This window comes from Acomys minous (assembly GCF_964271855.1).
Source record: "Acomys minous genome assembly, chromosome: 11".
In the NCBI taxonomy this organism is placed as follows: domain Eukaryota; kingdom Metazoa; phylum Chordata; class Mammalia; order Rodentia; family Muridae; genus Acomys; species Acomys minous.
In genome coordinates this window covers 62,124,289-62,146,881 of record NC_140492.1, presented here as the reverse complement: position 1 = coordinate 62,146,881, position 22,593 = coordinate 62,124,289, and the positions used below count along the sequence as shown (strand labels likewise).

The following is a 22,593-nucleotide window of genomic DNA, read 5'->3' as shown; positions in this document are numbered from 1 at the left end:
ATTGTAAATGGAATGGTGTGCAAACGCTGCTATAAAACAGCACACACTAAAACTAAGAAAATAGTAAATATTAATGGCTTCTGCCCCTCACCACCACCACCACCATATCATGTGCCCTTTTGTCTCTGACCTCCTCCCTCTAGGGCGAAGCAGGAACCTTGAAGGAGCCCATTGCCCACAGGAAAGGAGTAAGGACAGAGAAATTGGAAAACAGCCTCTGAGTCCTGAAAACAATTATTAAGTTTGGCTGTGGATTCTAGGGACTTCTAGAAAATAAGACACTCTCTCCTCACCATGCCTTCCCTCTCCTGCATTTCCATCCTAATTAGCAGTCCTGAAAGAGAGGAAAGGGGATCCAAAAGAGATGTCTACACCACTTGTCCCTCTGAAAAGGGACTCGCACTTCAGGAGGATATGAAAATACTTAATAATGCTATAGAAACTGTAGACTTATTAAGACTATAGAGAGGTCTCAGACACCTTCCCAGACTGGAGGGGCACTACAGCCACAAGGAGACCTAGGTCTAGGTCCCATCCTGATGTCCTATAGGGCTTGCGTAGCCAGGGTGGAGTCAAGAGTAACTAGTGGAGTCACTGACTTACATCAAAATAAACACCAAACATAGTTAGAAAATGAAGTTAAGCTTCTCACATAGCAGTGACAGTTGACGACAAAACTCTGGAGATGTGTGGGTGTCATGGGAAGGGACAGCTGCATAGAGAAAGGGGTGATGACACCAAAGTGAGGGCCACAGTTTTCCCACCTTAGACTCACCTTCGGCACTCAGGCATCACTTTGTGTTTGGGAGCAAATGCCAGGCCCAGTTCTGCCCCTGTCACTAATCACAGAGCAACCCGGGTCTTTGTTCAACTCCGTTCCTTCATTTGAAACTTGGTATTTTAATAGCTCCTAGCCTCACTTGTTTGATGTCATGATGAACTGAGATATAAATGCTACTTATAAAACATATTCCTATAAGGGTACTGGAAGTGTTTATGCATTGCTTTTACATAAATGAAAATGTCTGGGTCTGCAAAGGGCTATTTTGCAAATGGAAAACAGAGGCATCTGAATTGCATTTGTGGACTCAACACCCAAATACCAAGCATAGGATGCTTCTATCTGAATCCTTTTCAGAGTATGCTTGCCCAATGGGGTCCATTTCCTCTACGAAATAAAATATTTCAATGCATGCTGGGATTTATGTGTTGTTGAAGAAATTAATTAGAAACATAGTTGGGTCCCTGTATATTTGTGTCTCACCAGATCTGACTCTAAAATAAATCATTTTCCTTTTGTTTTTTTTTCCTCCGGCACTTAGAATATGTAGATATTGGTATTGGTGACTTCACTTTTGCCTTAAGTGAACGTAAGAAAAGCCCATTGCTGCTTGAGGTCATTTTAGATGATTTTTAATTCTCTCGAGCATTCTGGCTTCTCCTGGGACTCAAGGCAAATCCTGTAGCACAGGAGCAGGAGCAGGAGCAGGAGCAGATGGAAGGCCAGAGCCTTCCTGTCTTTTGTGACTCTGACGTCCCCATGTCATGCTCTCTGTTGTCCAGTGAGAGAAGCAATCAGAGTACAAGCTGTGGGAACACATGGGGCAGAGGCCAGCCACTGGCTTTTGTAGCTTGAGGTCAGCACGTTGGGTGCCATGGCAACATTCCATGTACAAACCCTCATCACCACCTTCCCAAGACATAAAAGGAGCTAGATTGTCATTGTACCAAACATGTTTAGATTTACTACATTTTGTCTCAATTTTTACATTAAGTAGACCCAGTTGTAAGTGGAAGATCTGCTCGTGTTGAAGGGCCTAGGGGCAGACAATGGATTTCTGTTACACTTGGGTCATGTTCAAGGTCTGTGTGCACATCTTCCCACCTTTGTGTCATACGGAAACAGGAAAGTTTAACGGTCTGTCAGCACAAAGGACAAATAGCTTTTTAGCCTTGATCTTCTGAATAGTCTCTCTTGTTAAAAATGTGCTGTGCTGCATGGCTTTTCCCCTTAACTAAAAGGGCAATTGTATGAATAGCATCTTCTTAGCTACACAATTACAAGAAGACTTTACGAACTATAAGTTAACACTAGAGCCGCCTGAACTGTGACGTGAGAGCAACAGGGGCCTTGCATCTGAACAGTAGGACAGCACACTGTCGTCTGCGCTTGCTGGGACTTTTGAGTGAGAGCCAGTCCTAAGTACCTCCCACCCATAGGGCACACAGCTAGGCAGACCCCTCCTCCCTTCTGACTGAGACCTGATGGCATTTTAGGCTGCGCTTTGCTTGCATACAGATAGAAATGGTCTCAGGCCTATGGCGAGTCTGTACATCCACATGTTCACCTGCCCAAGCCTCTCACTCCCTCACTCCCCGCTCCCCGCTCACTCCCTCACACCACCATTCAGCAGTAAATCCCGTGGGAAAGTAAATGTTCCTCTAGGTGTTCTGGTTTGCGGCTTAGCCCTATTGCTTGCGTGTGCTGTGTCTTGTTTGAATAAAAAGTCGGAGTGGATCTCCCTTAGCTGCGTCCTATCCTAGTGAAGGGCTTGACCCCTGCCCGATGGGGATGGCGATCAGATTTCCTTGGCATGTCGGGTAAGGAAGAGGATGCTGGATGACAGCAGCCTACCTGTGAGCATCCCTTCATTCACCACACAGCTCCCATCGACCAGGACAGCGTCACAGGGCAAGGAAACTTTCCCTGGAAGAATGAGAATATCTCCTGGAACCAGGAGACGGGACTCCAGCTCCTGCAGACCTAAGTGACAGCAAAAAGTCCCATGATTGTCTTGGCCTTTTCCTGTTCTCCCTTAAGAGTTAAAATAACTAAGAGCTCTTATGTTTGTTTTCCAGTTGGGTAACATCAACCTGCTCACCTGCCCAGGGGCCCCTTTCCATTCAACTGAATATCACAAGGGAATTAAAATTAGGGATTTTTATTCCCCTGGGGCCTAGCAAAGGATCAGGAGCAGTGAGTTTCTGTTTGGAACCCGATACTCAGTCTTTGTGCAGAGTAAAAATTCTTAGAGCCTCAGTCAAGAGGGAGGCACCCTCTGGCTGCTACTTGCTCTGTGCAGGCACTGGAGCCCTGCAACTGCTTTGAGGATGCATGTGAATTATCTGGAAAACCTTCTGTGGCTATCTCTACAGTTCTTTATTCCTTACATGGGATGGTGACTACTCCACCCTGAGCTAACTCAGAGCAAATGGCAAGAGTCCAGCCAGCATCGAAAAAGTTCCATTCGAGCCTAAGTTCCAGATGACAGCTTGGAATGTATGATGCTGGGTTTTGGAGGATGTAGGCAGTTGAAAAAAAGATAAAGGAGTCTTTATTTTGCGGCACTAATGTCCACTTGTATTAAATATGGAGGGCAGAGAGAATTTGAAGCTGAAATCAAATCTAAGAAGATGATGACATGACCTAAGTTTGGAAGAGGGTGAGGCAAGCCAGGCCCAGGGCTCAAAGCTGAACAGGGCAGTCACTCTCAGGGCTCTGCAGCTGTGGAGAAAGCATTTGTAGTCTCAGCCTCCTTTCCCATTTTATGATAGATGCTTCATTCGTCTCATCAGACTTCCCAGTCCTGGGCTCAGTGGAAAAGCAGTTTTGTCTTTGATAATAACGAGGACAAAGGCTAGAAAGAGTCCGCTGCGAAACAGTAGGTGTGGAGACCACACGGCGAGCCACTTACCTTTGCCTTTTATGCTGATTGTGACCTGGACTTTGTTGTGATCCTCCACAAGCTTGTGCAACTTCACTGATTGCTGCCAACAGAAAGGCAAGTCTTGAGGGCTGGAGAGATGGCTCAGAGGTTAAGAGCACTGACTGCTCTTCTACAGGTCTTGAGTTCAATTCCCAACAACCACATGGTGGCTCATAACCATCTATGATGAGATCTAGTGCCCTCTTCTGGCCTGCGGGTGTAAGGCAAGTCTTTACCAACAGATAGCCCACACCCTGCGAGCGCCTGACCTCAATACAGGAAATGACAAGCTTGCTGCCACAGCCAGAGGACCTGGGCAAAGGGCTCACCTTCCACTCCATCAGCTCTTCCATGGTCATTGAGACAGGGTCATGCTATGTAGCCCAGGATGGCATGGTGCTCACCATGTAGCCCAGGCTGGCTTCAAGTTCATAACAATCTCTCTGCCTCCCTCAGCCTCGAACTGCTGTGGTTACAGATCTGTTCCCCTACACTCAACTTCCACTTTGGCTTCTGACACTCCAGCGCCCCTGCCTTCACCCCCTGCACTCCTGACATGACTTTAGGGGCAATTCTCAGTGTTCATTTGATACAACTTTACTCAACGGAAGTAGAAAAAAAAAAGATATGCAACTACCGAGTCCAGGACACAGGCAGAGGAACCAAGGTAGTAAAACAAACCTGAGCAGGTGGTGAGCCTGTCTGGGCTTGCTCTGTAAATGACTGTCCACTGGGGTGAGCATCTCCTGTAAACCATTTGCTCACAACGAGTGACTTGTCAGGCTAGAGTCATGCTCCTAAATTTGGCATCCTGATGCCAGCATAAATGAGACCGTCAGTCTGTCTAACTGCCTTTCGCTCATCCAAATGGGGAGATGGCAGCATATGCCTTTGGGAGAAGCATCTTAAGTTTTCAGTGACTTGATTCTTACAAAGCCTTTTGTGCAATCGCACTGGGCTGAGAGTTCATGAGTGTTAGCGATTGCCAAGGGAGAAGCTGCTGCAGAAACTACAATGAGACAGCAACCAGAAAGCCTTGCTGAAGTAAAATTTGCTGAGATACTTCTGTAAAAGGTGGCAGAAATAACACTGGGAATTGGTGGCACACACCTTTAATCCCAGCACTTGGGAGGCAGAGGCAGGCTTATCTCTGTGAGTTTGAGGCCAGCCTGGTCTACAGAGCGAGTTCCAGTACAGCCAAGGGTACATAGAGAAAATCTGTTTGAAACAACCAAAAAAAAAAAAAAAAAAAAAAAAAAAAAAAAAGAGCAAATGAAAGGGGCTGTGGAGAGGAGGCAGCAACTCCTAGGGCAACAGGGGGTTAGGAAGACAAAGTCAAGGGGAGATTCAGCCCACATATTCCCATACTGACATGGTGCTTGGAGGGGGACACCAGCTCCCAGGGTATGGGTGGGCACAAAGGGAGACACTGTCGCTTTCCAGTGGGTATCAAAGAATTGGATGTCTCTAGTAGAAGCAAGTCTGATTCCTATTGTTACTACTCAAATTCATCTTAAACTAAGCCAAATAGGACATGGTTTTTCTTTTACAGGATACATTACACTGATCTGTTCCGTTAGTGGTACAAGTTTTGTCAGACTGATAAGCATTATGCATAACTGTGTGACTTTAGCTAAGAGAGAACATGATGAATTTAATATTAATATTTGCACAGGGGAAAAAAGATAATATTTACTTCAGTTCCACGTGAAAAAAAACTAAATTTCCCTAATCTGAGTCAATTGAACTGATACTACTACTGGGTACTTAGTCCTTGCTGTACGGTGACTTCCTGAGTCCTGACTGTTAGAGCGTGCGTTTACACCACAGAGATTCAGCCAGCCAAGGTTCTGTGTTAAGGACCCTGGATTCAGTCAGCAGTCTGGAGTTGGAGGTCTGGCTTACCCCAGTAGCTAGCCATGTTCAGTGTGTGGGAAATACCAGCAGAGAAGCTCTCTGGTAAACAGTTGAAGTTACCTTCATGCTTTACAGTAGCATAGGACTGACTTGTTTCATATGCCAGGGTCTTACCCCAAGCCTGCAAGGTTTTATTGAGGAAATTCATAAGACATTATAAAAGACTCAAATGATTATGTTTACAGCCCCTCCTAATATCAGGTGACTACTGAATATTAACCACTGTTGTAGAAAATTTGAAAAAGCTATATATACAGAAAAATAAGCAAAAATTCTATATCTAGTGTACATATAAGCACAGAAGCAGAAGGTTCTAGTGGTAAAAAGCTGAAGTATTGAGAGCAAACTGTTATCTGTCTGACTCAGAGCATTTTTTTTTTTCTTTTTTGGAGACAAGGTTGCTCTGCGTAGTAGATGTCCTGGACACACTTTGTAGACCAGGCTGGCCTCGAACTCACAGAGATCCACCTGTTTCTGTCTTCTAGCGTGCCAGGATTACAGGCATGTGCCGCCGCATATTCTTAAGCGTGTTCCCTTCATGTTTAAAATAGCTTCGTTTTCCTTTCAGAGCTGTTTTTCCTCCAACGCTTCTTTCACTTATTTTCTGTTCAGTAAACTCATTGAGCCCACCAGCAGGATAACTTCAGCTGAAGAGGGTGCTCATCAACACATTTGGAAGTGGGGAAGCAGGAGTTAATAGCGCTTGACTGTAATTCTCAGACCTCATTATGCTGGGAAGCCAAATTTATTTATCAGACTTAGTGTTTTGGCGGGGGGGTGGAGGGAGCTGCCATGCTTCCGTGCTTTTGCTGGGGCTATTCCCTAGAATGTTGGGCCCAGCTGGCTACTAGAAAGCTCTTCTAATCTTTCACATGAAGCTCTGTGTAATATGAAAACACACACACACACACACACACACACACACACACACACACACACAAAAAAAGCGCGCGCGCGCGCACACACACATACACACACAGACCAGATCCTGGAAGAATGGGATGCTGTGCTCGGCTTCACACCTGTGCTGGAGCACTGATAACTTCCATTACAGCCACCTGTTGGTCTTTCTCCCCTGTGATACAGGCAATGCCCAAGATAGAAAAGGGGCCATGCATTTTTTTTTTGGCCCCAGACTCTGTTCACACAGTAGGCTCTCTGTAAAAGTGTGTATTTCTCAGAGCTGGAGCATTCTACGTCTCCCGATAACACAGGGGAAGGCTAATGTAAGCATTCTCTTTCGTACTCAGACACGAGAAGCGTGGGTTGCTATGACAACCAGCCAGCCAGGAGAAGGCAAATGCTGCAGTGCTTGCCATGGCTGCAAAGCTCATTGCCCGGATTCCATCAGGCCCCCTCTGGTTTCTACCGTCCCTCGACAGTTGGACCAGGACCCCGTTTCCAGAGCTCATTTGCATGGTCCTATTATTCCACCGCTGCTACTGGATATCTTTGTGCTTGTTGTGGCTGGATTTTCTCTAGAGAAGGTGGAAGCAGGAAACTAATTCACCTGCCCTAAGGCTCTGCTAGGCCAAGTCTGGAGGCAGAGCCAGAGGAGGGGGCGGGGCTAAGGGTACTCTCCGTACTGTGCTAAGGGATGCCTCAGTAGAACCCAGCTGTACTGTCTGCGAATACACTTACTTTAAGGTAAACCCAGTCTGGGTTTGCCCTCAGACTCGTTTGGCACTCTCCTAGCTTCTTTGCAAGGGACCGTAGCTCAAGTGTTTCTTAGCCTCAGTAAGGTAAGCTTTCGCCAATAGGATGGTTTGGGGTAGGGCAAAATACTAACGTTTCTCACTGTATAAATTCAGCACCCGGCACACGCATACTATGGATATACAAACTGACTGTGAACTATGAAATCCTAAACAGTGTTAATGATTGAGATCTCGCGGCACAAGCAGTGGAGGAAATAGGCTCAGTTGGTGTGGTTTTACAAACCACTTAAGGTCAGTGAAGTTTGTAAACAAATACTAGCTGCTAACGAGGTTAGAGTTTGTCTTCTGATTCCTCTTCTTAAATCCTTTGTAGTGATGCTATTTAAGGTCAGGCTCCCATGTTACCCGCTATTTTGAGCAAAGTAATTTAGGGACTCGGTGAAGAAGACAAATTTTAACTATAAATTTTTTTTTTTTTTTAGATTTAGTTCTATGTGTACAGCTTCTTTGCCCACATGTATGTACGTGCACTGCTTGTGTGTCTACTGGTCCTGGAGGCCAGAAGGGGGCACCAGAGTCCCCAAACTGGAGTCACCATGTGGGTACTGGAAACTGAACCTGAGTCCTCAGCAAGATTAGCCAGCACTGTGAGCCACTAAGCCATCCGTCCAGTCCCAAATGTATAATTTCGATAAGGGGTTTAATATACAGGAAAAAAATGTTTTAATTCCCTAACTTTGCAAATTGTTATGTAACAGGGTTAAAACACTCCATTTCACAGGGATGTTCCTTAAACAGGAAGGTAAACAACTTAAAATAGCTTCGGGAAGTCCCTGAAACCAAGCAGATTCAGTAGGCCTCTCCCTATTAGAATAAGCAACAAAATCTAAGAGTTTCCCCCCTCAGACAGAGAGAAGCTGAGCTGTAAAGTAGACTCTGAGACCAGCAGAGCTGCCTGGAAGGGTTTTAAACCAATGCCACTTGAAAGGACACTCTCCAACCTGTTGAACTCTTTGTACGCTGTGCTGTGTGCTCCAGGCCCCCAGCTTTGTGAGCTGTCACTCATGCTGGTTGGGGCCTTGGGGATGCAACCATTTTTGAGTCATTCCTGTACCTGTAAGGAACCCCTCATCTGTAGTCCTTTAAGTAGCCCCAGTAAAACCCATTGGTTGATCAAGTTGGACTTTGGTGGTATCCATACTTGGGACAGTCACAGGGTCCCTATCGGGGATGAGAAGTAATAGGCTTTTTCTCTCTCCTGGTGATGTAGATATAGTCCAGATTAGACCGGATTAAAAGCAAATAAAGGTGAGTTTATTAGGTGGTGCTTTGAGTCCTGGACTAGGGCGGGGATGTCTTACAGACTGTGGGCGAAGGGTGATGACATGTCAGCCATAAGCTGAGTTTGTGCCCAAGTATAGTGAAGAGCTGAGCACTTAAGTGGGGATTTGGCTGACTGGCAGCAGGGAGGGAGGTTTCCACAGCTGCCAAGAATATGCAACTGGACTCTGAGTGCCTTCTCTGTGTTCAGAGACTTCCCAGTGCCAGGGGAGACAGGGAGACAGGGTTTCCCAGCTTGTGCAGGGGCAAGCAACAGTCACAGCCAAACAATAGGTGTACGTATTGTGTCTCCACAGAAGAATTTTTGTAACACAACAGAGATGCCAGAACCAGAAACTAAAAACCACAAAGGAAAAGAGAAATACATTGGCCTCCATATAATCTTTAGGGTATGAAAAGGCCAAACTCAAGGGGGAAAGATAGACTAAAACTGAAAGTTCTCCACATCAGTGGTAGGTATGAAAAGCCCGTGAAGGTTAAAAAAAAAAAAAAAGGTATGCTTAGGTAAGTAAAATGGGTCTCCTTTCCCTAGAAACCAGTGGCTATAGTTCAAAACATCAATTTAAAACACCAAAGCCTTACCAGATGGAAACTTCTACACATCAGGATCTACCACACAGTGCTGATGAGAAGAAGCTGGAGAAATCAATAACCTTGTGTGTTTCTGATATGAAGAATTATTTTGTTTGGAGAAAATTGCACAACAACCTCTACCAAAACTCAGATTATACCTCTCCTTGGATCTAGCAGCCTGGCTTTTGGTTATCATGCTAAAACATGAGACAAAGTAGTGTCTCGTGTCTCGGCTAATATGTGACTTGGGCCACTTCCCCTGTGGCATTCCTCGCACCTTACTCACATATAACCTCAAGAGTCCTAAGCAACGTTCGCTTAAACCTCCAGCTGATGAGCAAACTTTACAAAGGCACTTAAATTGGCTTGGTACTCCAGGTGCCCTGCCCCCCAAGTCTCTATCCCCATAGTAAGAGTCACCTATTGCTGCCTGACGTCTTGTGTTTGACAGAGCTACTCCACACTCCACACGGAAATTCTGTTGGCTTTGCTCAGCCAGAGCTAAGGATCAGCGGAATCTAGCCGCGATTTCAATTCTTACCTGTCTCAGGTCATACACACTTAAGACAATGGAGATGACAGTCAAAATGATGATGGCCACAGAGTACTCTATGTAGCCCTGAGATAGCCACAGAGTGAGGGTGAAGGCTTGGAACACATAGAATGGATTTAAGACCTGCAGGAATAAAAATAACACAAGAGTCATTGATGTAGTAGCGAGCAGAATTATACCTCATAGGCTGTCTTTCCATTTTAACAACATATGATGATCTCTGCTATTTTTAAAAAATCACTTAGAATTCAATTAACTCAGACAAAGACAATGCCAAGCACATAGAATGTGATATGTTAGAAGTAAAGTTACTCTACGTGCTCGGAACCATGCTCAAAAAAAAAAAAACCCTATTCTTATCTCCCCACAAAATACTTCACCAGGAACAAAATTTAGCAATTTTTCATTTACTCATAAGCTGTGCAGCAGTTTCCAGGTTAAACCCTCCATCTTGGAGGGAAACTTCTTGAGACATAAGATATAAAGGGAAAGTGGAACAACAGGGTGTTGGAGGACAGGATGTTTAACAAGGAAGTGAAGCAACAGGATGTTGTAGGGGGGATGGAACACTCTATCTGGCAGGGAGGTGTCATTAAGACCAGAAGTCAACAGCCAGGACAGCATCAGGAAGTTCCCAAAACTGACTGGATTCACCACACTTCTCCCTCCTCAGGAATTTAGAGGCAGTGAAGACTGCTAAGTAAGGAAGCTGAGCTGCTTAGAAGATGCTCTGATGAGCTGGGCGTGATGAGCACTCAGGAGGCAGAGGCAGGTGGATTGATGTGTGTTCAAGGCCAGCCTGGTCTACAAAGTGAGTCCAGGACAGCAAAGGCTACACAGAGAAACCCAGTCTCAAAGAAAAAGAAGAAGAAGGAGGAGGAGGAGGAGGAGGAGAAGGAGAAGAAGAAGAAGGAGGAGGAGGAGGAGGAGGAGGAGAAGAAGAAGAAAAAGAAGAAGAAGAAGAAGAAGAAGAAGAAGAAGAAGAAGAAGAAGAAGAAGAAGAAGAAGAAGAAGAGAAGCAGCAGCTCTAAGCAGCCTGGAAGAAACAAAGATCTGCAGGTACCAACAGTACCTGGAAAAGGCTCAGACCCCCTGAGCCACTAGGAAAAGGCAATTCTAACCCATTGAGTTGCCTGGAAGTTTTGCAGTGAACTCCAGGTTTCTGGATTTTGTGAGCTGTCTACAATGTTGGAGTGATACAGCTCCCTTTGAACCATTTATGCTCTTAGAAGTAACCCCTTACAGATATTCCTGTAAGTAACCCTAACGAAGCTCATTGGTTCACCAAGTTAGACTTCGGTGATGTGAGTAATTTTGTGTGTTGTCAGTTCCCTGTCTTAGGTGAATAGATGTTCTCTCACTTCTGCCCAGGAATAGTGGCACACAACACATTAATGGAGGAAAAACACAATTCAGTCTCATTTTTAAATCATGGGTTTATCTTTCATATTCTCACATGCTGGAGACTTAGACTAATCATGCTGTGAAAATGGAAGGCTGTTCATTTATGCAGAATATTTCAAAATAATACAGTCTTTCTGTCAGAGGCCATAGTAAGATCCTTTCAGAGGCAGTAGAATCCACATGTTCCTTCCTTTGAGCTCAGAAGTACCCTGGGCAGCAGTCTCTCAAAAATTTATCAAACATCGCTGGGGGATGGCATCACCGACTGGAAAGCTGATCAACCACACAGCATGTTCAAGTGTCTCCATAACAGCTATAGCTTATTTATTCCGCATCTTTTCCACTTTGGTCTTGGTGGTTCATGTGAATGTCTGCAGCAGAGGACTGGAAGGAAGCTCAGATGTAGAGCATATTCAGCATACGCAAGGCCCTGCCTGGTTCGATCTCAGAACCGCTAAATAAATGGATATAACAGCCACAACAGAATCCCAGGAACTGATGGGAGATTCCATAACATAGAGAGACAGGAAAAGAAAGAAAGAAAGAAAGAAAGAAAGAAAGAAAGAAAGAAAGAAAGAAAGAAAAAGAAAGATAGAAAGAAAGAGTGCACTAGCATGAAGCACAGATCCCCTTTTTGAGGAAGCACCTTTATTATGTTAATAAATTAAATGAAATACCGGCTAAAACCATGAGTGCCCTTTCCAAATGCAACTTTCTGCAATTCTCTCACACACTGAATAAAATCCCACTTTGCTCCTAACAGCGGACTGACAGATACTTAATAAATTAATATAGCTACTCGTTAAGGGTGTCTCAACACTTTGGGTGTTATTTATAAATTTAAAAGGGCTTATTTTTTTGTGGTGTTTCTTATTCTCAACTGCTTTCCTTACAAATTATAGCTTTTGGGTTCACTTGGCATAAAATGCTTTAATTATAGATTATGTACTAATGATAACATGATTCTGAGTTTATAGAAATAAAGTAGAAGTTGCTTAAATATTTCTTCAGAAGAAACAGCAGCAATATAATTAATTTAACCTCCCTATTCAGTATCCTTTCAAACTAAATGTGAAGTAATTTACTCTTCCCCATCCCCTTTTAATTTTACTGAGGTTCTTGTTGATGTGTGCTAAAAAACAAAACAAACAAAAAAAAAAACCAAACAAACAAACAAGCAAAAATACCAGACTCCTTTTGGAAAGGATCAAATTGATATTTTGGAAAATATTCCGTCGTTTTAAAATGCATTTTGGTGAGCGGTCTATAAAGCAGCCTGCCCTTCCAAAGCTGGGGGAGGCTGTGCACATGTGCAGTAGAGATAAGCATATTGGAAAGCCGAAGCCCGCTCCTTTTTGCTGAGACTATAACACCGCCCTAAAAACTAATGCTGAAATAGTAATAGCCTGGCGTTTGCTGCAGAAATAAGACAGTGGTGGATAGTATTTCATGTTAGACAGATGCGGCTGTTCTCAAAAAAAAAAAAAAAAAGACCATTTTCATGAGTTAGAACAAGACTCACTGGCATGATTCCGTGGGTAAAGACACTTGCCAGGGCAATCCTGGGGAACCTGAGTCCAACCCTTGTAGTTCACATAGAGGTGGGAGGAAAGAACAGAGTAGAAGCTGTCCTCCGACCTCCACACACACAAGTCTTGCTACACAGATCCATGCATTCCACGTGCCCATTTCACCCCTCATATCATGCATAAACACAGACGCATAGAATAATATCTTTTTAAAATAGATTAAAATTGTGGAGCATTGTGTGGAGCCCAAGACCAGCAGCCTGGAGCAGAGATAGATAGCACCAGGGAGAAGCTCAATGCTAGGGGAAGTAGGAACAGAAAATCTCAGGCAGGAGACTGAAACTAGGGCCACGGGGAGAAGCAGAGGTGACATTATGTCTCTGGGTCCCTTACAAAGGCTGAAAACACAGCCAGCTGAGGAGAAAGTGGGACAGATTAGAGTCCACAGCACAGCCATGACCTGCACCAAGCACCACACAGACAAGAGAATCTGGTGACAAGTCACTACAGGGAAAACATTGTTGCCTCCAATATGGGCTTGGCTCTGACCCAATAAAATACACTGGGGACCAGACTGAGCCAGGTACGAAGCCATTAAAAGGAGATGGCAAACTCAAAGATGGAAATTTTCTCGCTTAAAGTTGGTTAACACAAAAGTACTAAAAAAAAAAAAAGTCAAAGCACACAACAGTATTAAAAAAAAAACCAATTCTTGAAGTGACACTCAAGAAGATATAAATAGTAAAAATAAATGGTAAAGGACCAAAAGGATACATTTCAAAAATTTAGGGACCATAGATGTAATAATGGGGGCTCTGAGACTAGACTGAATACTTACAGCCTCTCCAAAAGAATTCCCTTGTTGGAGCTCTGCCCCCTGTGTGGTGGTATTTATAAGTGGGGCTTTGAGAGAGAACTAGGGTTGCATAGGTCCTGATACACAGAGGTCACACCTCCTTCATGACAAGGTACACAGAGAAGTTGGGGCCTCACAGGCCAGCAAGACCCCCTCCCCCATCAGGGTCTGAGTATACACGACCTTGACTCTGGATGTCTACACAGTGGGATTGTGTTGTAGAGTCCTGAGCAGATTTAGAGACCACAATACCTTCACAATCAAAAACTTAAGACAGTAGAAACAGGATATTACAAGACAGGAGTCTGACCCTCACTGGGAAGTGTACTGAGACATAACATAAGTTGTGGGTGGGTGAAATCGTTATGCAGGTGAAGGCACTCGGTGCCAACACTGAGGACCTGGGCTTAATCTCTGAGACCAACTTGCTGGAAAGGGAGAACTGACCCACATATGCATACACAGGCGTTCTCTCTCTCTCTCTCTCTCTCTCTCTCTCTCTCTCTCTCTCTCTCTCTCTCTTTCACACACACACACACACACACACACACACACACACACACACACAAAACTTTGCCTCCAAATACCTAAATAAAGAAGTCAATTAATTAATTATGTGACAAACAATTGAAAAAATAGGTCAGAAATCCTTATATAGCGTGTGCATATGTGTGTGTGTGTGTGTGTGTGTGTGTGTGTATGCTAGTATTAAATAAAACTGAAAGGTAACATTAATAAACAGAAAAATTATAGGCTAGTATCAAGAAACAGTCAGGTGAAACAAAGATAACATCCCCACTGAGAGATGCAAATTTTATTCCCAACCCCTCTGAGGCCAAGAAATTTAAAAAAATAGATTCTCTTCTCCAAAAGGAAAAAAATTATTTAGTTACCTGTTTAACAAGCAGCTTCCATATGGGCTGGATCTCCACCTCAATAGCGTTGGGCCCACACACTAACCTTCTGTGGGAGAGTGACCATCTGTTAGTGTCAGCCTACAAGCCCAATGACAAGTGAGCACAAGCAAGTTGACCACAAGCCACCCACCTCTCTGTCCTCTAGGCATCTTGTGCCTTGGTAACAAAGAACATATTTTAAAGATGAAAGTTGATGTATGGTGAGGAAAGTTGGGTTTTCTTCCTGCTTTAAACTGTCTCTAATATAACTCAGTAAAAATGAAATTATAAAGGGATTTTAAAAAATAATTAGATTACATCCTAAAAACAGTTAAAAAAAGACACAAGTCTGAAGATACTCCTAAACTTATCAGGAATTCAATGTATCCCAGACATCAATGATGGTGCCTGTCTTACTCAGGAATCTCCCACAACAGATCCTTCATATGTGAACCCATTCAATGCTCCAGAGAAAGAACAAATTCCCAGGAAGATGCTCTACATCTGTCACTTGTGTCTGCTACAAAGAGGAGCCCTCATGTTGGGGTCGTGTCTTAGAATGTTTAAAGTTCTTACAAAAGATTCACTGGATCCTGACAATATTCTACAGATTTCCAAAGAGTTAATCTTGCCCACAGGAAAAATTGTTCACAGTGGGTTTTTAGTCTAAGGTTGTAATATTAATTACAACTACAGGGCTTTTGAACATCATGTTAACAAACATTTCATATTATCGCTATTTATAAAGAAAACTGAAGTTTGAGCAAAGGAAGAAGCTGCCCCGAGTTCTTAGAGCCATACTCCCAACCATGGCCTCTGTGACATCACTCTCCCAGATGGGAGAGCCTACACCAGGGGCCTTTGGTCTTGCTTGCTAACATATAGCACAGAACTGGCCTCAAATTCATCTGACTTTTAAATATGTTATACCAACCTTAACTATTGCTTGCCAGCGCCAGAGATGACTCACACCAACATCTTCTAACTCCACAATGTGGGGAAACACTGAGGTTCCGGGGGTGAAGAGGCAGAGAGAAAGAGCTGTGTGCAGTCATGAAGCCTAAATTTCATTGCGGAACCTCCAAAGACTTTGTCAAGTCTGTGACCGTGATCAGTCATTGGCCAATTGTCAGGCCCTTTTGGGATCTAGAGCTCTGTCCTCCTCCCCTCTGCATGCTGTGCTCTCCCCAAAGCCTTCCTCTTGTAAATGCTACTCAGCCCTTAAAAGCCAAGCCTGAGGACTAGGCTGAGCATCTCAGAGCTGTGAGGGTAAATAGACCTAGCTCCACCCACAGCTAAGCCTCCCTCCTCCTTCTACCTAGAGAAGCTTCTTTGCATCTTTGCATGACTTCGCATGCCTTGCTCCATTCAGGTCTATAAAAAAAATGCTTTCTTCTTGAGGCCATCCTGAACAGTCCTATTTAAGATAGCCCCTCCTCTGGGCCTGGGGGTATGGCTCCATGGTAGAGCATTTGTGTAGGACGTGGTAGAACATTTACCTAATATGCACAACACCTTGGATTTCTTCCCTAGCACTGAGAGGGCAGGGGATCCTATCCTAGCTCTCCTTAATTTCTTTAACCTACCTACCTTATTTCTCTTTAGAGCACATACAATTACCTGAACATATGCCTTCTTTGTATGTATGTGTGTACATGTGTGGGCAGGTGCATATGCACATTCACATGTATATGTGGAAGCTTTAATGTCCTTCCTCAGAGGCTGCCATTTTTTTTTTTTTTTTTGTGACAAGCCTCTCATGGAGCATGCCATATAGGCTAAACTGACTGCCTAGTAAACCGCAGTTAGTGCCTCTAGCGCCCCCTAGCACAGGGATTACAAATAAACACCACTGTGTTTAGGCGTGTTTACAAGGGTTCTAGAGATAACACCCAAGTCTTCCTGTCGACAAGGCAAGCACCTTACCAACTAAGCCCATACCTTATTTTTTCCAATCTGTTAATTGACTGTTTCTGCCATTATAATAGCATAACCTTTTAAAGGACACTAATAATCCTGGAGAGCTAAATTAGAGCCTAACTAATACATGCAACACAGTCAGGAATTATTTGTTTAAATTAATGGATACCCAAATTGGAGGTGGGGACAAACCTTGCTTCCCTCATCTGAAAAATGAGTTTGATAAAAATATGCCTACTAAAATTGCAATCAATGTCTTAGTGAGATAAATATACAAAACAGCTGTCAAGAAAAAAAAATGTGTGCCTAGGACATGACAAATCCCAGGTAAATGGCAGCTGTCTTTGAAGTATGACTCTGTCTGACACAATTAAATATCGTTTCTCTCCCTCAGCAACACTCTCTTTTTTAGTAACATCACTTACCTCATGGAATTAGAACATATATTTACATGTTTTTCTCCTCAAATCCCATCAACTATTTTTGAAAGCAGAAGGAGAGCTTTTTCAGATCTGCTTTTCTGGGGGGCTAGACATAGAGAATGTTCCCCAAAATGTTGGAGTTAATGAACATCACGGGGCCCATGCCTAGAGAGCTTTCTCCTCTGACAAGGCTCAAACCCCTGACGCACAGAAATCCAAGTGAGAATGCAAACTGGGGGCCTGCCACTCTTTGTCTCTCCTTGTCTGATGAGATAGATGGTCCCTGAAATGGCCATTGAGGGAAGAGCTCAGGTCCAGGAGATGTGAAGGATGGGATGATGTGGACTGACCACTGGTGGTGAATGGTGCTTTGTGCTCCTCTGGGCCGTGATGAAAGCACAGCCAGCCTGTTCTTTGATGTTTTTTCATGTCTGTTGTTCTTTTGCCAAGAGAAATTCTAGTTTGTTCAGAGATTGTGTACCCATCTCAATCTCAAAGCCAGCCCCAGAGAATCCTCAAGGATGTTGACAGTAGCGGAGCAACCAGAAGAAATATTAGCCTTGAAGCCAAGGCACACAGGGAAAGGGCAAAGATTATATTCCACCGCTAAAGATCTGAAGAGATGGCAGGGAAATGTGGTTGAGATCATTCTGTGTGGCCTCACCAAACAGTGGAGACCAAACACAGTTAAGTAGGTTTGCCTAACGTCTGTCACTATCTATTAGGGGAGAGACAGCTGAGATCGCAGACAGCCCCTTCTCAGAAGATGGATTTTGCCTAACTCTACAACTGAGAACTCAGGGAGGGAATTTCACTCTGGCTGTGGTCTGAGCTTCTGAGTTCACACGGGATCTCCCTCCAGTTCTGAGACATTCAGATCTCGTGGAATGTATGAATTCTGAAATACCAAACGTATTTCTCTTTGAGGAATAATTCATTCCCCTTTTCAGTTTGTTTGGTTTTTCCTCTACTGACTCAAATGAAAACATCAGTACATTCCTCAAAGAATTGCTAGAGAGCTTTGTGTGGGGCCCCATGGCTCTGTAGACTGAAGTCAGGATCCTTAACGAGGAAGCAGGCACGTACTACGGCCACTAGCACATCTCTCAAACATTACCCCAGCACTCTGCTTTTGCTCACTCTTTCCATTCTGATAGCCCATGAGAGCATCTCTGGCAAGAGAGTCCTACAGTTTCCTGGGTAAACAAGGCCAAGCAGAAGATCCCAACATGGCTCATGTCTATAGGAAAGCAAATTGAGAAGTCTCCCAGGTGATACTGCTGGCCAGTCACTCACTCCCTTGAAATTGCTGCTTTATGCAGGGAGGCAGGTCTAAGATGCCCAGGCTATGACATCCAGCACCTGGGATTTGGACATAATTACTCAGAACAATAAACGGCTGGTTTTAGAAATCCCCCGTTGCTAAACACTTTGGTTGTGCATTGAGAGATTGTTTCCTAGGAGAGATCTGCATGTGTGTTAAGGAAGCAGTGATATAAAGAATCTATATGTCTTCTAAATGACATTCAATAACCATCATTCCCCTTTCCATCCTGGCCCTCATCTGTGGTCTGTCCACTCCGTTCATTTTCTAGTGAAATGCACTTCCGTTCCTAAGTCACAGGCTTCCAGATAGTTGCGGGAAAGCCACCTCTTACAGGCTTTCAGATTGCAGTATGAGCTAGTGGGGTGCTTCCAGGTGTCTCTGATGATGGAGAATGCCTGAGCATTCCATAGATGAAGGAGACCAGAAGCAACAGGACCAGAGCAGGCGTGAGGGGTTGTGGTGGGGGCACAGACAGATGTAGTCATCATCTCCATCATTTTACCTGCATAGCTCGGGACCTAGACTCACTGCTGCCTCCACAGGACTTTGCTTAGAGACAAGCATTGGAATTAGATGGTTTTGCATGTCCAATAGACCCAGCCACTCAAAGCTGTGGGCCTGAGCAATCCACCTTATTAAAAGGAGAATGTTGAGCTCAACTTATTTGATTTTATTAAATTGTATTTTAAATGAGGTGTAGGTAGGATTTTAAGATGACTTACTAACTCGTAGTTCAGTGTTAGAAGTTGAGAGCATGTGTTTAGCTTCTAGAGGAGGGGTTAGGCTTCTCTCGCATTCTATGACCAGCCATCACCTGCTCCTTCTAGGAAGATAGCCTGGGAGGCTGAGTGTGTGTTTGTGATTGGACCATTTTCTCAGATTGCAACTTTCCAAAGGCTTAAGAGTAATCACTATTTCTCTTTCAAGCTTTGCTCCCATCAAGACCTGAGGAGAACCACAGCAAAGTCCCAGGGTACTTCCGACTTCCCTTTTTCCCCTCCTCCATCTGCCACCATCTTTTTCATAAAATACCTTCTCCTAGGTGGAGCCTCCATTGGTGTCATATGTACCTTTTTGGCGGCCTATCTCCCATACTTCCTAACAAGCACACCTACTTTTCCTCAGAAGGGTGGGACAAGTTGAGAATTGAGTTTGGCCCCGAAGAGAACCAATAGTAAGAGGCTCTCCCCAACTTCTCCTTTGGTGATGCCACATTGATGACAGGAACTGGCTGTGGGATGACTGTTCCCACCATAGAGATGGGCAAACACTGGCTGCCAAAGCTTTGCTCTCTTCCCAAGTGAGGTGATTGTCTCGAGTCTACCCCAAGTGTGCTGCCAAACAGTTATTTTTCTGTTTTCAGAAGCCTAAACAAAAGGTGGGGAGCAGAAAAGGCTGTGTGAGAAAGGGGAAGGGGTGCCCTAACCCTGTCCTATAAGAAAGGGTAGTGAGGATCAGGTAAGTGCTCTGGTTTCTTTTTTAATTCTTTATTTATTTGTTTTTTTCAAAACATGGTTTCTCTGTGTGGCCTTAGCTGTCTTGGACTCGCTTTGTAGACCAGACTGGCCTGGAACTCACAGCAATGCACCTGCCTCTGCCTCCTTGAGTGTTGGGATTACAGACGTGCACCAACATGGCCGACTATGGTGTGCTGGCTTCATAGGACCCCATTCCTGTGACACGAAGGAATCTCTGAGCTGTAGATGAATCTGTCCGTAATGGCTATGATGAGGCAAAGCTGAGATTAGCCCGTGAGAGGTAAGACTCGGAGCGAGCCAGTGCCTGAGATAATTTGGCTTATTCATCTTACTATGCCTTCTGGAGATTTCTCTCCTGGCTAAAATCTACTCTCCTGGTGGCCTGGTAAGCCTGTGAACACCCTACATCCTCTCTCTTTCTCTGTGCCAGACTGCTAGGAACCCCACAGAGAAGTGCACTTTTAGATGCTGTAGCGTGTCTTCTTGTCAGATGTCTGCATGTCCTCTTTCCTTCTGTTCTTGTAGTGAGATCTTGTTTTGTAATGAAGGCAAGCTCAGAGCCAGTTATTGAATTCGCATGCCATCCAATAAATCAGTCACTTTTAATTTCTCTGGAAAGCGTGCCCCTCCCCGCCCCCACAGCTTACTCTACGAAATGAAAAGGAAACGCACCACATGCATGGAGTCTTTTTGTCCTTCACTCTGCCATGTCTATAACATAAAATATGCCTCTGCTTATGAGATTATTTCTCTATTCTTCATATTTGAGATAGTGCACTCTGTCTTGCTTATTAGATTGTCAAGTTCTTTATTGTGTGGGCCATATTTAAATTTAATTATGTATGATGTTTATTAAAGCTTGGCACTTGATAAATAAGGACAAATGTGAGCTGGCTACACTGATGGGGGATCTTTCCTGTGGAAATGGTGTTTTGTGGAGAATATCTCTCCATCCATCCATCACTGAGATCTCTTGAATATTCTAGATCAATCCTCTAAATGTCTTGAGCTACGTATTATGAAACAAGTCTCCTTTTAATGACTTTGAAAACTTTCTGTATCCCAGTGTATCACGCATGCAACTGAAATCTTATGTAATGATATTTCTAAGACATTTTGAGATATTGTTCTGGTATAGATGCCTGCCTCATTTCCACAGAGGAAAAACTGAAACCAAAACTTCAAGCTTCTTAGACTCCGTATAAGGATGATGGTGGTAGGCAAACCAGCAAGACCATTCATCAGGAAAAGGCACCTGATGCCAAGCCTGCTAGCCTGAGCTTGGTTCCTGGGGCCCACATGGTAGAAGGACAGAAGGACAGAAGGACAGAACCGCAGCCTGCAAGCTGTCTTCTGACCTCTGCACACTCTTTGCAGCCCTTGTACTACAACATCTAAGCACATAACATAAGTGAACTTTCAAAATGCAGTGAAGAAAATGGTGTGAGGAACTGGCTAGCACTGCAGAGTCCTTTGCCTCGTATGCACTGCCTTACTCCTATGGAACTCTCAGCTCTGTGGGAGGAGAAGTGTAATTCAACACGCTTCTTCTTAGCTTGACAATTGATGTTTCTGGTTGATTACAATGATGTCAGGTAAGTAATGTCCCTAAAAGTGACTGAAAACTAAAGGGATTTGTAAGATTATCAGAAGAATTTAGCTGTTTCCTTTGGGACTCAGCAGGATGGACCATTTCAAACAAGAGCTGAGGGAAGCAGGGACTTTCCCCCTCTGGTTAGTAAATTAAATGAGCATTTCCTATTCTCTCTCTCTCTCTCTCTCTCTCTCTCTCTCTCTCTCTCTCTCTCTGTCTCTCTCTGTCTCTCTCTCTCTCTCTCTCTCTCTCACACACACACACACACACAGACACACACCCCAATGATTATGTCTTTCTCTTTAGATCACCAGTCCCTTGAAAAAGTACCTAGCAGATCAGAGACACACAGATAATAAATCAACAAATACCATCATTTATTTGTGTCTTCTGCAAATACCTGTTGAACTCCTGTCACGAGTCTGGGTCTATTCTAGGTACTGCATGTACAACCTCAAATAACACAAGCAACTAAGCGGTAAAACGTTCACCTCCACATCTGTTTGCTCACAGTAAAGCTCGGTCTGAATATTGTCTCAGTCAATTTGGGGGGATTAAGAAGCTGATGTTTAGGAACTAGCTCGTGATTATTATAATGCCTAGACTACAAGCCTAGAGAAAAGGTCACATTGTACTTGGTTGGTTTGCTCCTTTGCTGTCCTTTTAATAGGTTTGCCTAAGAAGAAGAGAGTTAAAAACGTCTTTCTGATGGCAGCAAATGGGAGCAAGCTGACAAAGCATCATGCCAGCAGCATGTCAGTGTGGGTCCACTTATGTCAGCAGGCTTCGTCTCAGTAAGCATCATTAATCCTACCTGACCTCTTGTTCTTCACTAGTCAGGCCCGATCCAAAGGTATGGTGAATATCAAAGCAGGAGTTAGCGTCTTCCAGCAACCTAGGATGTAATTGGGATAGACCCAAATTTCAGTATAGAACATCCACTGAGCCCATGTTCTTTGGATGTGTCCTGAGATAGTGATGAAGAAAAGCAATACTTACCCAACTTTCCGAAACCGCTTCTCCAAGAAATCCCACACGTACCTGATTTTCTGCACTTGGATGCATAGGAGCTGCAAGCGCAAATGTGAAGGAGGAAAGCTCATCAAAGGGGGAATTGTTCAATGCAGGTTCCCCTGTGGGTCTCGCACCTCACTATCATCCCAGTTCAAGAACGATCTACTCAGAGCTTTAACCAACCGACGCACGCACACTCTGCTTTGTCTCCACAGATGCACCATCACAACCGCCCGTAAGACCTCTTACTTTTAATTCTGGCTTCGTAACAGCTTGGTTGATGACGGAGTGGCGGTCAGCCACCAGAGGGTCCCCTGGGTCCTTGCTTACAGGGAACTTCAGTGTGGATAAGTGGAGGCAGAAGACCTTTTTCCTCATGTATCTTCGGAATTCATCCTTGAAAA

The 22,593-nt window shown here is 44.2% G+C and overlaps 1 protein-coding gene across 2 annotated transcripts in view; it reads right to left on the bottom strand.

Annotated features, from left to right (window-relative positions):
* The window catches only part of ATP13A5 (ATPase 13A5), a 120,540-nt gene that overhangs the window by 75,947 nt on the left and 22,000 nt on the right, over nucleotides 1–22,593 (bottom strand). Inside the window, exons 3-9 of one of the 2 annotated variants that reach the window (XM_084802635.1) lie at nucleotides 22,439–22,585; nucleotides 22,175–22,245; nucleotides 21,990–22,070; nucleotides 14,432–14,501; nucleotides 9,738–9,872; nucleotides 3,696–3,768; nucleotides 2,636–2,764 (exon numbers count right to left, since the gene is read on the bottom strand). In XM_084802635.1, coding sequence (XP_084658761.1) covers nucleotides 2,636–2,764; nucleotides 3,696–3,768; nucleotides 9,738–9,872; nucleotides 14,432–14,501; nucleotides 21,990–22,070; nucleotides 22,175–22,245; nucleotides 22,439–22,585 — 706 coding nt within the window. The remainder of the gene's footprint in view (nucleotides 1–2,635; nucleotides 2,765–3,695; nucleotides 3,769–9,737; nucleotides 9,873–14,431; nucleotides 14,502–21,989; nucleotides 22,071–22,174; nucleotides 22,246–22,438; nucleotides 22,586–22,593) is intronic. The other variant, XM_084802636.1, reaches the window with a different exon arrangement.